Source organism: Pan paniscus, chromosome 4, assembly GCF_029289425.2.
Source record: "Pan paniscus chromosome 4, NHGRI_mPanPan1-v2.0_pri, whole genome shotgun sequence".
Lineage (NCBI taxonomy): Eukaryota > Metazoa > Chordata > Mammalia > Primates > Hominidae > Pan > Pan paniscus.
In genome coordinates this window covers 150,082,533-150,098,604 of record NC_073253.2, presented here as the reverse complement: position 1 = coordinate 150,098,604, position 16,072 = coordinate 150,082,533, and the positions used below count along the sequence as shown (strand labels likewise).

At 44.3% G+C, this 16,072-nt stretch overlaps 1 protein-coding gene across 4 annotated transcripts in view; it reads left to right on the top strand.

Annotated features, from left to right (window-relative positions):
* The window catches only part of GEMIN5 (gem nuclear organelle associated protein 5), a 52,102-nt gene extending 44,184 nt beyond the window's left edge, over positions 1–7,918 (top strand). For all 4 annotated transcript variants that reach the window (XM_034960865.3, XM_034960864.3, XM_003828961.5 and 1 more), the window contains exons 25-28: positions 2,790–2,952; positions 3,593–4,094; positions 5,914–6,010; positions 6,953–7,918. In XM_034960865.3, coding sequence (XP_034816756.1) covers positions 2,790–2,952; positions 3,593–4,094; positions 5,914–6,010; positions 6,953–7,120 — 930 coding nt within the window. In that variant the 3' untranslated portion in view covers positions 7,121–7,918. The remainder of the gene's footprint in view (positions 1–2,789; positions 2,953–3,592; positions 4,095–5,913; positions 6,011–6,952) is intronic.
* Positions 7,919–16,072: the final 8,154 nt, after the last annotated feature.

Below are 16,072 nucleotides of genomic sequence, written 5' to 3'. Positions count from 1 at the left end.
GGAGACTGGGTCTCACTGTTACCCAGGCTGGTCTCGAATTCCTCAAGTGATCCTCCCGCCTCAGCCTCCCAAAGTACTGGGATTACAGGCATGAGCCACTGTGCCTGGCGTAGTTCTTCCCCTCATTTCAAAATGAGGGAACATTATGATATTTATGAGGAACAAGGCTTCTCAAATGGTATATACTTTGAAAAACAGTTGGACAGTTTCTTTTTTTCTTTTCTTTTTTTTTTCCTTTTCTTTTCTTTCTTTTTGAGGCGGAATTTCACTCTTGTTGCTCAGGCTGGAGTACAGTGGCATGATATCTGCTCACTGCAACCTCCGCCTCCCAGGTTCAAGCAATTCTCCTGCCTCAGCCTTCCAAGTAGCTGGGATTACAGGCATGTGCCACCACGCCCAGCTAATATTTTTACTTTTTTATTTTTTTAGATGGAGTCTCACTCTGTCACCTGGGCTGGAGTGCAGTGGCATGATCTTGGCTCACTGCAATCTCCGCCTCCCAGGTTCAAGCAATTCTCTTGCCTCAGCCTCCCGGGTAGCCGGGATTACAGGCACCTGCCACCATGCCCGGCTAATTTTTTGTATTTTTAGTAGAGACGGGGGTTTCACCATGTTGGCCAGGCTGGTCTCGAACTCCTGACCTCGTGATTTGCCCACTTCGGCCTCCCAAAGTGCTGGGATTATAGGCATGAGCCACTGCAGCCAGCCTATTTTTTAGATTTTTAGTAGAGACAGGGTTTCACCATATTGGCCAGGCTGGTCTTGAACTTCTGACCTCAGGTGATCCACCTGCCTCGGCCTCCCAAAGTGCTGGGATTACAAGTGTGAGCCATCACGCCTGGCCAGGCAGTTTCTTATAAAGTTAAACATGCACATGCCCCATGTCTCAGCAGTTCTGCTACCTAGATATTCCACTAAAACAATGAAATCAGATGGCCACACAAAGACTTGTACACAAATGTTTACAGCAGCTTAGTGCACAGTAGCCAAAAACTAGAAACAACCCAAATGTCCATCAACTGATGAATGGATATGCAAACTGTGTTGTGTCTATGCAGTGAAATACTATACTGTTTAACAATAAAAAGGGCCAGTCTTGGTGGCTCACACCTGTAATCCCAGCACTTTGGGAGGCCAACGCGGGTGGATCGCTTGAGCTCAGGAGTTCGAGACCAGCCTGGGCAACATGGCGAAAACCTGTCTCTAGTAAAAATACAAAAATTAGCCGGGTGTGGTAGCACAAGCCTGTAATCCCAGGTACTAGAGTGGCTAAGGCAGGAGAATCATTCAAATCTGGGAGACGGAGGCTGCAGTGAGCCAAGATGGCACCACTGCACTCCAGCCTGGGTGAGAGAATGAGACCCTGTCTCAAAAAAAGAAAGTAAAAAGGAACAAATTACTGCCACACAAATAATATCGGTGTTAGCCGGGCGTGGTGGCGGGCGCCTGTAGTCCCAGCCACTCTGGAGGCTGAGGCAAGAGAATGGTGTGAACCCAGGAGGCCAAGCTTACAGTGAGCCGAGATCGTGCCACTGCACTCCAGCCTGGGCGACAGAGCAAGACTCCGTCTCAAAAAAAAAAAGAAGAAGAAGAAGAATATCGGTGAATCTCAAAAGCTTTAAAGACACAAAAGACCATATACTCTGTGGTTCCATTTATATGAATTCTAGAAAAGAAAAAATTAAAGTGACAACCAGTTCAGTGGTTGCCAGTGGGGTGGGGCCAGGAGATCGCCTGCAGAGGAGCCGGAGGGCATATCTTCAGTTGATGAAAATGTTCTGTCTTGATTTTGCTGGTAGTGTTGTAACTATATATGTTTCTCAAACTACATACTTAAAATTGAGCACATTTTTCTTAGTTGTACTCCAAGCTTTGTTTTGTTTTGTTTTTGGTGGGTTTTGATTTTTTTTTTTTTGAGACAGCGTCTCACTCTGTCACCCAGGCTCGGGTGTAGTGGCTTACTGCAACCTCCACCTCTCCGGTTCAAGCAATTCTTCCGCCTCAGCCTCCCGAGTAGCTGGGATTACAGGCGTGCACCACCAAGCCCGGCTAATTTTTTTTTTTTTTTTTTTTTTTTTTAGAGACGGGCTTTCACCTCGGGTGATCCGCCCGCCTCAGCCTCCCAAAGTGATGGGGTTATAGGTGTGAGCAACTGCACCCAGCCTTTATTTTGTTTTTAATTACAGCTTTTAGTTCCAGAAACTCACTTTTTGTTTTTGTTGTTTGTTTGTTTGTTTGTTTTGAGAGGGAGTCTCACTCTCATGCTCAGACTGGAGTGCAGTGGCGCAATCTCAGCTCACCGCAACCTCCACCTTCCGGGTTCAAGCAATTCTTCTGTCTCAGCCTCCCGAGTAGCTGGGACTACAGGCACGCGCCATCATGCCTGGCTAATTTTTGTGTTTTTAGTAGAGGCGGAGTTTCACCATGTTGGCCGGGCTGGTCTTGAACTCCTGACCTTGTGATCTGCCCACCTTGGCCTCCCAAAGTGCTGGGATTACAGGCGTGAGCCACCGCGCCTGGCCCACTTTTTGTTTTAATCAAATGCAAATGTAAAGGTGTTTTCTCAGTGTGAACAGACTTTAACACCGGGACGTGTGTGTGCTGCTGTGCAACTAGACATGAGAATTTCTGATGTGGGAAGCAAAAATGGGTGGTGGAGACAAGAGGAACTTTCAAAGTGTGAATTGTGTGTACTTGTTTCCAAATGCGGTTCACAGGAACAGTTTGGTGGCATCCTCTGCGCCTACCGTGGGAGGATGTTTAACTCAGACTCTGGCTTCTCTCTCCAGCTCCTGCTTCACATTTGCCATGACTTGACCCTGGCAGTGCTGAGCCAACAGATGGCCTCCTGGGACGAGGCTGTGCAGGCGCTCCTTCGGGCGGTGGTCCGGAGCTATGACTCAGGGAGCTTCACCATCATGCAGGAAGTGTACTCAGCCTTTCTCCCTGACGGTAAGTGACTCCCCGCTGCCTGAGGCACACCCTTTAATGGACAACATCACCACCATTAGTGGTGTGGCACTGGGAGTACCTAGATTCTTAAAAGATGGAGATTGGCCAGCTGTGTCATTTTAGTAGAAAGTTTGGATTCTCTTACCGAAGCTTTTAAGAACAACTATACTGTTTCCTTTACCTGGCCCTACCCTCTTACAGCCTCCTGTCCACTTTCCACAAAGTTTAAGGGAGAGAGAAATAGGAATGTACTTACATGTTAGTAAGAACAGAAAAGAACAGCAAAAAAGACATTCCTTGGGCTACGTAGTCAGTCACTGAACTAAATCATTATGATTTTTCAGAGAGACAGTGTGATCTGTCGTCGTGGCCCCAGAGCCTTCATTAGTACAAATGGAATACTCTATCATGCTTTGAATGACTCCTAGGATGTAGTAATGAGAACACTGTCGCAAGCCAGGAAATGTTTAGCCTCCAGTTGGCTCTTGGTGGAAAGGCATGTGGCCCCGTGGATCACACTGTTGTCCTTTTTCCTGGGGTCTGCTTCTTGGGTGATAAGAAATAGAACATAAGGGCAGGAAGCCACATTTCTGGCAGCTAGAGAAATGCATGACCCAGTATCTTTTTCCTCTTTTCCTAGGCTGTGACCACCTAAGAGACAAGTTGGGGGACCATCAATCCCCTGCCACACCAGCTTTCAAAAGTTTGGAGGCCTTTTTTCTTTATGGGCGTCTGTATGAATTCTGGTGGTCTCTCTCCAGACCTTGCCCAAATTCCAGTGTCTGGGTAAGGGCTGGTCACAGAACACTCTCTGTTGAGCCAAGCCAGCAGTTAGACACTGCCAGCACTGAAGAAACGGACCCTGAAACTTCTCAGCCAGAGCCAAACAGGCCTTCAGAACTAGACTTGAGACTCACAGAAGAAGGTGAGCAAATGCTGAGTACTTTTAAGGAGCTCTTTTCAGAAAAGCATGCCAGTCTCCAAAACTCACAGAGAACTGTTGCTGAAGTCCAAGAGACCTTGGCAGAAATGATCCGACAACACCAGAAGAGTCAACTCTGTAAATCCACAGCAAATGGTCCTGATAAGAATGAACCGGAAGTAGAAGCAGAGCAGCCCCTCTGCAGTTCTCAGAGCCAGTGGTAAGTACTGAGGCAAGTACAAGACGGAATGAAAAATGACCCTGCTGGCTGGGATCATGCCTATAATCCCAGCACTTTGGGAGGCTGAAGCAGGAGGATCACTTGGCCCAGGAGTTCACCACCAGCCCGGGCAAAAAAGCGAGACCCTGTCTCTACAAAAAAAAAAAAAAAAAAAAAAAGCCCGGGTACAGTGGATCACGCTTGTAATCCCAGCACTTTGGGAGGCCGAGGTGGGCAGATCACTTGAAGTCAGGAGTTTGAGACCAGCCTGGCCAACATGGTGAAACCCCATCTCTACTAAAAATTAGCTGGGTATGGTGGCACATGCCTGTAATCCCAGCTACTTGGGGGGCTGAGGCCAGAGAATCGTTTGAACCTGGGCAGCAGAGGTTGCAGTGAGTCAAAATCGCACCAGTGCACTCCAGCCTGGGCAACAGAGGGAGACTTCATCTCAAAAAATACAAATAAAATAACCAGGTGTGGTGGCATGTACCCTGTAGCTACTTAGGAGGCTGAGGCAGGAGGATCACTTGAGGCCAGGAGCTCAAGTTCAGCCTGGGCTACATATTGAGACCCTGTCTCTAGAAAAATTAATTTTTTTAAATTAGCCAGTAGTGGTGGCATGCACTTGTAGTCCCAGCTACTCAGGAGGCTGAGGTGGGAGGATCACTTAAGCCCAGGAGTTCGAGGCTGTAGTGAGATACGATCATGCCACTCATACCAGCCTGGTTGACAGACCCTGTCTCTACAAAAATAAATAAATAAATAAATAAATTTTAAGAAGCCAGGTGACAAAGGAATTTTATTTATAAAATGAGATAAAAGTAACCCAGGCAGGGGCATATGCTCTCAGGGCCTCCTGAGGGCTGTGTCATAGGCAAAAGTTTAAATTTTTAAAAAATTTTAAAAATAAAAGGTAAAAGCTACCCAGGCATAACAAAAGATAATCCAATTCAAGGATGGGCAAAGGACTTGAATAGACATTTCTCTAAAAAGCCAGTAAGCACAGGAAATGATGCTCAACATCTCATCATTGGGGAAATGCAAATCAAAACTACAGTGAAGCAGCACTTCATAGCCATTAGGCTACTATCAGAGAAACAGAACAAGTGTTGGGGAGGATGCAGAGACATTGGAACCCTTGTGCCTGTTGGTGGGAATGTAAAATGATGCAGCCACTGTGGAAAACAGTACAGCAGCACTTCCTCCAGAAATGTAAAATAGAATGACCATAGGATCCAGCACTTCCACATCTGGGTATACACCCAAAAGAATTGAAAGCAGGGTCTGAAATATGTGCACACCTGTGTTCATAGCAGCATTATTCATAATACCCAAAACACGGGAGCAACCTAAGTATCCACTGACAGATGAATGGATAAGCAAAATGTGCCATATCCATACAATGGAATGTCATTCAGCCTTACGAAGGGAGGACATCATGCTGAGTGAAATAAGCCAGTCACAAAAAGACATATACTATATGACTCCACTTATATGAACTACTCAAAATAGTTAAATTTATAGAGACAGAACGTAGAATAATGTTGACAGGGGCTAAGGGAAGCAGAATGAGAAGTTAATGTTTAATGGGTATAAGATTTCAGTTTTACAAAATGACAAGAGTTTTTGGAAATGGATGGTGGGGATGTTTTTCACCACATTATGAATTTATTTAAAATCACTGAACTATGTATTTTTAAATGGCTAAGATGGTAAGCTTTATGTTATATACATTTTACCACAGTAAAATAACAATGGGAGAAAAATGTTACCCAGGGCAAGACATACAATTTACACCTTTTATTTTTTTCACTAGTAAAGAAGAAAAAAATGAGCCACTTTCTCTGCCTGAGTTAACCAAAAGGCTTACCGAGGCAAATCAGAGAATGGCGAAATTTCCTGAGAGCATTAAGGTAAGAGTTAAAGCAGTTCATTTGGTAAAGCATCACTTTTTGTGTTATCACTCGACTATACCACATTCTTATAAAGGTCAGCTACCTCTCTGTTCAGTTTCTAAAATCTCTACCCATTCATATGTGCTTAAGAATTTAGAATCCAGGCTGGGCGTGGTGGCTCACGCCTGTAATCCCAGCGCTTTGGGAGGCTGAGGCTGGCGGATCATGAGGTCAGGAGATCAAGACCATCCTGGCTAACATGGTGAAACCCTGTCTCTACTAAAAATACAAAATATTAGCCAGGCGTGGGGGCAGGTGCCTGTAGTCCCAGTTACTCAGGAGGCTGAGGCAGGAGAATAGCATGGAGGCAGGAGAATGGCGTGAACTCAGGAGGCGGAGCTTGCAGTGAGCCAAGATCACGCCACTGCACTCCAGCCTGGGCGACAGAGCGAGACTCTGTCTCAAAAAAAAAAAAAACAAAAAAAAAGAATTTAGAATCCAATTACTTTGGTTAGCTAGAATGTTTTGTGAGAGTAGAATTATCGATCACACAAGTAATTTTATACCTCAATCTTCAGAGAAACCAAATAGATTTAATAGGTAAGAAGTAAAATTTAAATTGGTGCCATGTATTAGATAGCTTACAGATGGACAGGTCTTTTTGGCTGTGGGCCCAAATATTAATAGAAGCACCATTTTTAAGGGTGGATTTGCATAGTGCTGTAGAAAGAGATTGTGCCATTGAGAAGGACATCGCAGTAGCCATCCTAGTTTTGAGTGTCATTTCTCCTTGGAGTAACTGTTGAAGAGAAAGACAGGACATTGCCTTAGGAGAGAGCTGGCTCAGCTGTGTCCAAGAAGTGTCTATAGATGAACCTGAGTGACTGGTGCCTTCTGTGCAGGTGTTTGTGGCTCTTCTGCAAATGCTTCCTTATTCATCCTCATGTCATCGTCTTTCAGGCCTGGCCCTTCCCAGATGTGCTGGAGTGCTGCCTCGTCCTGCTTCTCATCAGGTCCCACTTTCCTGGCTGTCTGGCCCAGGAAATGCAGCAGCAGGCCCAAGAGCTCCTTCAGAAATACGGCAACACGAAAACTTACAGAAGACACTGCCAGACCTTCTGTATGTGAATTTTCACACACCTTGAAGAAACTGCCAAATTGAAAATGTTTGACATCTTTCACCTCTGCAGTTATGCCTCACCGGACATTCACTCTGGTCCCTAGATGTTTTTGCAGTAATCCAAAAGTATACAAACAAGGATTAAGTTTGAATCAACCCTGCCTACCCATAGACACGGTGGATCTGACTTTAGACTCAATTGTGGTCTCCTACTGGAGGGAAGATCATGAAAAGCCTGCAGTAGTTATTCAGAACTAACACCTGCAGAGTGTTGGTCATCTCTACAGCCTTAGGCAGGTTTCACCCAAAGAGGAGAAACTTCTGTCGTCACCCAAAGTGTTACATGCTTAAAACACAAGCTACCTTTATAAATACTTCATCTGATCAGAAGTGTGTCATGCTTGTTTGAGATGGAGTTGCTGCATTTCAGGACTATTGATACCTTTTTTTAATTGTTTTTATAATATTTAATTTGAAAGAGGAGACCCTTCTCTCTCTACTCTCTCATAGATTGAAGTTTGAATATGAAATAGGCCTTAACCATCATGTTGACTCTCCTGTCAGAATTTTAGGTTGGAAATTTGGTTTTATTGTTTCATGTAATTGCTTATTTGAACAGATCACTTACTAAAGCTTTAGAAGAAGTGATTCAAATGTGTGTTTTCCCTTCAGTTTTATAACAAATGGATTGATGGCAGTCAAATAGCTCAGGAATAAATTACTGTATCAATGGTTCTTAAACTTTCTTGGATCATAGGATCCTTTTGAGAATCAGATTAAAGCCAAAGATACTCTTTGGAGAAAAATGCATATTCCTAATTTTGCATAGATGACCTTTGGATTATTGGACTCTGACTATTGGGACCCTAAATACTATTTAATTATAAATCTTTTTTTTCTCCTCCTTGGTTATTTAAACAGTTGAACAGTGTCAGGAACAGATGTTTCTGTAATGTCACAGTTGCTAGCATGGGAAAATCAGAGTCTGGCATGGGTGTAGGAAGGAACACTCCTTTCAGATAATTGAACTGTTGTCTCTAGGATTCATTGTGAAGGCTTTTCTGCTCACGTTTGTAGTTTATTTTTCAATTAATTCCTAGGATTGGGGTTGTTGGGACAGTAAGAATGAAATTCATTTACAGGAAGTCCCAGGAAGGAGAAAGTTTGAGGCAGTTTTCAAAGACGTGTATGTGCCTAGCATTAGAGTTTAATAAACTCACAAAGGGAAATACTGTAGAATTTAGATCCTCACAGTTCTTCATACAGTGAAGTGAACTTTAGGAAGATGATGCTTTGTTACCAGGGATGGAGAATCTTTCTTGATTGCAAAGACATAAATAGGCATGGCTAGGTAGAAAACCTAGCCTAGTTGGTAGGACACCAGTTCTACCAACTGCTAAAATGAACTTTACTTACAGAGGTGGAAAAAATATATACTCCCTTCCACTTGAGTAAAGAGTGATATTGTTAAACTAGAATTCTAAATTCCTTTGTGATCTGTCAGAAGCATCACCTGTGGGTGGAGGAGTCCTGCTCACTCCTCAGTTACTGCTTTGGTAAGAACAAGATTATCTATTTGAGTCCAGGCATGGTAGCTCATGCTTGTAATCCCAACACTTTGGGAAACCAAGGCAAGTGAATCACTTGAGGACAGGAGTTTGAGACCAGCTGGGCAGTATATATGGAGGCAGTATATATTTGAGACCAACATTTGGCAGTATATATGGAGGGGCTGAATTGCACTCAGTTGCCTGGTGCTATGGTGCACGCCTGTACTCTGGATACTGTGGAGGTTGAGGTGGGAGGATTGCTTGAGGCCAGGAGTTCAGGGCCAGCCTGGGCAACATAGCAAGCTCCCATCTCTATAAGTAATGAATAAACTTTTTAAAATGAATTATGGCCAGGCACAGTGGCTCACACCTGTAATCCTAGCACTTTGGGAGGCCAAGGCAGGCGGATCACCTGAGGTCAGGAGTTCGAAACCAGCCTGGCCAATATGGAGAAAACCCATCTCTACTAAAAATACAAAAATTAGCTGGGCATGGTGGCACATGTCTGTAATCCCAGTGTTGGAAATAAGAGCTCAGAGTCACAAAGAAAATGAGCACTCAAACAAAACACTTCTCAGCAAGGCAAATTTACGTCTGCAGAAGGGTGCTGCTGCCTGCACCAGTCACAATCACAAGAGCGCACTGAACAAAGGAGAGAAAGGTTTTTATCCCTAATGCAGCTTCTGTTTCTGTGTCCTTTTCCCATTGGCTGGAGTCGGACCACACAATTTAAGCTAACCCGATTGGCTAAAACTTGAAATTTTTCCAAATAGGGTAGACGGGGAAGAAGGGGTAGGAGTGGTAAAACTTTTCCAGATAGGGTAAACTGAAACCTTTAAACACGTAACTTGTAAAGAAAGGTTGGGAGGGAGGGATTGTCCATTAAGGCATATTTGGGCATGTTTAGGCACAGCAAAGATGGAAAGTCTTGTTTAGAGAACAAGAATTTATCCTTTCTAGCAATGTGAAAGGACATTAGTTGCTAAAAGGAACAAGGAAGTTTGAAGAGGAACTGATGGTTTGGCAAATTTCCCCCTCTTGACTTGGTAGTTCTTCCTCGTCAAGTCTCCTTAACATATCTTGACTTTATTGTTCCTCTTGGTCACTTAGGAATAGGAGCTTATCTGAGTAGGGTGGGGGAGAAGCAAGAGGGGTTTTGGTGAGAGCTTTTTCTATGAGTCTTTGCACTAATCCATGAATACAGGGTATAATGCAGCAACCTACAAGAATAAGTACACCTATAACAATTGCAAGGGGGGTAAAGATTGAGGTTATGAGTCCCTTCCATTTGCCAAACCATTTTTCCATGAGATTAGAAAAGGGGTCATTTACTCCAGAATTTTTGGCCAATTCATTTGCTAGGGCTTTTGTAATTGTTCCATCGGGGGCTGTGTTGTTGGGGATAAAAGTACACCATTAGACTCCAATCATGATACGGACCCCACCCTTCTCAGCTAATACCATGTCCAGGGCTATTCAATTTCCCAGGCCATTAGGCTGGTAGGGCCTAATTGTTCAGCTATTCCTTTAATGGAATCCCTAGTATAATTAGCAAACCATTGTTGATTATAGTTAATGTAATTTATCCAGTCTACATTTTTGTTTGCAGTTACCCATGAGAACAATGTAGATTCAAATCCTGCAGGTATTTGATTTTGGGCTTTAAACTCATTTGGCACCCCTCATGGAACTCCAATGGCATCTATATAAATGTGAGGGTCAAAGGACATGTAAGGGGGACTTCTCTTAACAATTGTTCTTTTTGTTTGGTTAGTGAAATGCCAGGGTGAAAGGGATAGCCAATTGGATTAGAGCGCAAGTGTCCCTCCAGTTACTTGGCAGAGTACCCAGTAGTGGCCCACCACAATACCACCATAAATCCAGATGCTCAGGGATGAACAAGGGCAGACTGATTGGTTAGCTCCTGAAAAGGCTTGGACTCACTACATCCCATTAGGCTTCCAAGGAATGCCAAATTTTCCCCCTGTCGTGAGAGACATGTAAAATTTACATTGTTAATCGGAGGCCCTCAGGGGCTGACCTACAGGGCCTTTAACTTCCAGGAATAGCAGCGAGAGTTTAGCATGCCTTTTTCCCCCGGGCTGTGGGGTTTTGGAAGAGAGCTACCATACAGCTCAAGCCCTGTTGGTTGGAGGTCCATCCGAGTGGAAAGGGAACAATTTGGGTTTCTGGCTTGCCTGTTGCACAAGGGTAACAAGCGCTTTTATTTAGGGTGTGAATGGAATATTTAATCCATTCCAGCCAGGCATTAACATCTTGATATCTGGTTTCTGTGGCTAAGGTTTGCTTTAGGTCCATGACTTCTACTATGGCTATTTTTTTATTATTAGGTAAGAAACAAAAAATGGTTTGATTTGGTGGGCGTGGGGGAGGTGAGTTGGTAGGAGATGGAGAAGGGTTAACAAAACTTTTTTTGTTTTTATTTTTGTTTCGTTGTTGTTTGTTTGAGGCAGAGTCTCTGTCGCCATGCACAATCTCAGCTCACTGTAACCTCCGCCTCCCAAGTTCAAGTGATTCTCCTGCTTCAGCCTACCGAGTAGCTGGGACTACAGGCATGTGCCACCATGCCCAGCTAATTTTTGTATTTTTAGTAGAGACGGGGTTTCACCACGGTGGCCAGGATGGTCTCAATCTCTTGATCTTGTGATCCGCCTGCCTCGGCCTCCCAAAGTGCTGGGATTACAGGTGTGAGCCACCACGCCCAGCCAATGAAAGATATTTTAGAGGAGCCTATGGGGTCTTTTCCAGTGACATCCATTCCTAGGCCATAAAGACAAGTGGGGTTAGGGTCGGTGGAGGTGGGGATAAGAATAGAGAGAAGTACTGGGTTGCACTGGTGGATTTGGCAATTTGAGGGGGTGGTTCCTTTGGTGAAGTGGAGGTAGGATTTTAGGGTGGTGCAGCCTTCTGAGGAGGTCCAGCCCTGATATTTGGTAGTCCAGATAACAGCTCCCCAACTATATCATAACCCCTGGAAGGCTCATGGTTGTTGATTGCAAAGGTTATAGGTGGTGCTGGGTTTGAAAGGGGTGGATGGGCAGAGCTTTTCTAGGAGGCTAGCTGTCTCTGACTTTGGAGATTCCCTCGGGGCATGGCAAGACAAGCGTTGAAAGTAATGCTTTGGATTTGGGGTGAGCTTGACCTAGTTACGTTAATAATAAGACGAGAGGCAGCTAAGGGAAAGAGAAGAGGAAAAAAAGACAGATTAGGCTTTTCTCTTTAATGTTACTCTGGTGAGAGTTGGCCCTGGGACGACGGTCCATGGCTTTGGAGAGGGCAGTGCCTTTCTGACTTGGGTATAATGGATCCACCCCTTTTCAGCAGTTCAGACTGCTGTCTCAATTGTTAGGAGCACTAGGTAAGGTTCTTCTCAGGTGGGCTCAAGCTTTCCCTCTTTCCAGATTTTGACAAGGATGTGATCTCTGGGTTGATGTTGGTGGACTGGGAATTTGAGAGGTGGTGTTTGTGCTAGGAGGCCTTGAATCCTGAGGGAGGAAAGGGTGGAAGACAGACCAAATACATAGTTTTTGAGAAACTGATTTTTCATTTCAAATGTAGAAATGTCAGTAGTGGAATTTAGGTAAGGCAACCCATAGAGCATTTCATAAGGGGACAGGCCAAGGTCCTTTCAAGGGGCAGTCCGGATTTTGAGTAAGGCAATGGGAAGACATTTTGTTCATGGTAACCGAGTTTCCAGGATTAACTTGGTTAGGTGATTTTTTAAAGTTTGATTCATTCTTTCTACTTTCCCTGATGAGGACAGATGCCAGAGAATATGATATTCCCATTTTATTTCTAATGCCTAGGTTAGTCCTTTAATGATGTATGCAGTGAAGTGGGTCCCATTGTCTGAATCAATGTTTTCTATTAGTCCAAACCTGGGTATGATATGTTCTAACAGGGCTTTGACCACATTACTGGCTGTTGTGCTTGGGAAGGGGATGGCATCTACCCAGTGGGTGAGGTGTTTTACTATTACTAGCAAATACTTGAGGTGGTCTATTGGGGGCATTTCAGTATAGTCAGCCTGGACACTTCGGAATGGCCTTGACGGTGGGTTCCTTCCTCCGGGAGGTTGCCTCTTTAGGGTTTGCTTATTAGTCTTTCTGCACGCTGTGCAACCATCCACTGCTTGCTTAGTGAGGGTGTATATTCCTGTGTATTCATAGACTCTAAGGACTGCATCACACGTAGCTTGAGGACCCCAATGAGATCCTTGATGAAGTTGTGACAGTATTTCCCTCATAAGAGGCTTGGATAACATTTCTCTTCCATCTGGTAATACCCATTTTCCTTCTGAGTTTTCCTCAGCTCCTAATTTCTTTAGTTTTTCCTGGTCTGCGTGGGGGAAGATGGGAAGTGCAGTGGAAGGGGGAAGATGAGGGGTTAAATGAAAAATGGGTGTAGCTTGGGAAGAGGCAGCCTGTTTGGCTATTTGGTCAGCTAGATTATTTCCCCGACTTTCAAAGGAGAGGGTTTTTTTGGTGTCCTGGGACATGAACAATAGCTATTTCCTCAGGAAGCTGGAGATTATCTAATACTTGTATTATTAACTCTTTGTGAACTAGGTTTTTTTTTGTTTTTTTTTTAGAGACGGAGTCTCACTCTGTTGCCCAGGCTAGAGTACAGTGGTGTGATCTCGGCTAACTGCAAGCTCCACCTCCCGGGTTCACGCCATTCTCCTGCCTCAGCCTCCCGAGTAGCTGGGACTACAGGCACCCGCCACCACGCCTGGCTAATTTTTGTATTTTTAGTGGAGACGGGGTTTCACTGTGTTAGCCAGGATGGTCTTGATCTCCTGACCTCGTGATCCATCTGCCTCAGCCTCCCAAAGTGCTGGGATTACAGGCACAAGCCACCACACCCGGCCTTATGGACTAGGTTTTGACCTTTACTGTTAGTAAGGCCTCATTCAGTCCAGATTTTTCCAAAGGTATATACTACTCCAAAGGCATATTTGGAGTCAGTATAAATTGTTCCCTCCCGATTTTGTAAAAATTTTAAGGCTTGATTTAGAGCAATTAGCTCGCACGTCTGTGCGGACCAGTCATTGAGTAATCTTCCTGATTCTATTTCTGTGAGGGTATCTCTGTCAACTACAGAGTATCTGTAATCCCTTTTTCCTTCTATTACCTGGGAGGAACCATCTACAAAAAGATGTTTCCCTGTTTGAAAAGGAGTTTCACATAAGTCTAGTCTTAACTTTGGTTTGGTAACTAATTAGGTCTAAATACTTATGCTCAGGTTCCATTGGTTGTGGGTTCCCTGTTACCTTTTGGTTTGGATTCCTGGTTAGAAAAGCAGCTGGATTTAGAGAATTGTCAGTGGTTAGTGTCAGGTCATCTCTCTCTAGCAGGATAGCTTCATATTTTAAAATTCTTGAGTCAGCGAGCCACCTTTCTGCCTTTTGGTTGAGGATAGTTCTCACTTCATGAGGTGTGCTAACAATGAGTTTTCCCCCAAAGGTTAATTTTCTGCTTTCCTCCCTGAGCAAGGCTGTTGCTGCCAGTGGCCCCCGTGCTCTTGGGTGAGTACCCCTAAAGCCACTCCTTTGCTTAATACTGACAAAAAGATGGAATGGCTGTTCTAGGGAGGGTAAAGCTAGAACAGGGTCAGTCACTAGTAAATGTTTTAACTTTTCTACTTGTTTGATTTCTGCTAGAGTCCAGAGAAGGGGGTCTGGCTCTTCTTGGGTGAGTCTTTCGTACAAAGGTTTTGTTTCTAAGGCATAAGAGTCAATTCATTGGCAACAGTATCCAACCAATCCCCAAAATTTTCTGAGCTCTTGTTTTGTTTCTGACACAGGTAGGGATATGATACCTTCAATCCATTCAAAGCCAATTCTCTGCCTTTTGCTTTTGCCTTTCCTCATTCCTCCGTACATATACATTTTCATTCTCTTTAAAAGCTCTTCTATGGGATGGTCTTTCCAATTTTCTTTCGTAATTTCTTTGTAATATCTGGTGACAAAATGGAGCTTTAACATTCCTCATCCAAGGGGGTCTTCGAATTCTAGGCCAGCATATTTCCTCCTTTGCTCTTTAAGCCTCTCTAAGAATTCCGTAGGTCCTTTATCCTTTCCCTGTTGTATATTAAAAGCTTTGGTATATTTTGAGTTCGAGGAACTGATTCCCGAATCCCTTTAATTATCCTATCTCTAAGATCTCTCATATTCCCTCAATGGGCTACATTGTTATTCCATTGAGGATCTTGGGCTGGGAACTTTTGTTTAGCTGCAAGGACGTTATGACTGAGGGGGTGTTCACGTTCCCAAACCGTCATAGTGGCCCTGCGGATCATGCTTCTTTCCTCTCCCGAAAAGAGGATGCCTAGGATGGACATTAACTCAGTCCAAGTATACAACTGGGGTCCTAGAAATTGATCAATTTGATCTGCTACTCCATAGGGATTGTCTAAGAGTGGTTTGAGCCCTTTTTAGGCTTCGGACTTCTGAACTGGTTAACAGGGCGTTCACAAAACAAATGCCCCCTCCTCCTAGAAGCACTTCCCTTAAGGGAAAGATCGTTGGAGCAGATTCTCGAGGTAGTGGGGAAAGGAAAGTTTTGGATATCTTTTTTACACTATTCTATCTCACGTTGAAGTCTTCCTGGGGAAGGGCATTCAGGCTAGGGAGACCCCAAGTCAGGATTATAAGGGGAAGAAACAAAGTGAGCTGGGGAAGGGTCTGGGGCAGTTGCAGCTACTGGAGGGGGAGGGAAGTTAGTGGTGTTTGGCGGGGGAAGGTGGTCTAAGGGGTCCCATGTGTTGGTTGACTTTTTGGGATGAGGGATATTAATTTCTTGAGAAGAAGTAGCTTCTGGCTTGTCCCCCGTATCCTTTAGGGAACAGAGGACAGGCCCCCACCACCAACACAGGGCATAGTCTATTTCCTCCTGGGAGACAGGACTTTTGTTATTGACATACCCTATTAAAAGCTGACAAATCCAATCCTCACTAGATCGAAACTTTTGGCCAAAAGACTGAAGGTTTGAGGATAGGTTTTTTGGTCCAAATAAAACAGCAATATTTTATCGTTTGTTGCTTTTTCTTGTGTTTGGTCCTTTCATTATCCTTCCAGTATGTTAACATGAGACCTAGAGGGCTATCAGAGGGAATTTTATTGTCTGTCTTATCCTTCTTATTTCCTGTCCTGCTTGAGGTATTTCCCATTCTGGAAGTTTTAGGTGTTTCCCTGAGTTTCCTGAGTCTGTGTGGCTCAACCTCTTTTATGAGAGATTTCTTGCCCCCTTTTCCCTGAAGGTTCAACCCCTCCCCTGCCACTGGAGGTTTCTTGCACTCCCCTACTTTTGTTTCATCCTTCTCCGGCCACTTCCCTTATGGGAATTTGGGTCCCTCTTAGCATTGGTGGGTTGGTATAAGCCTCATGAC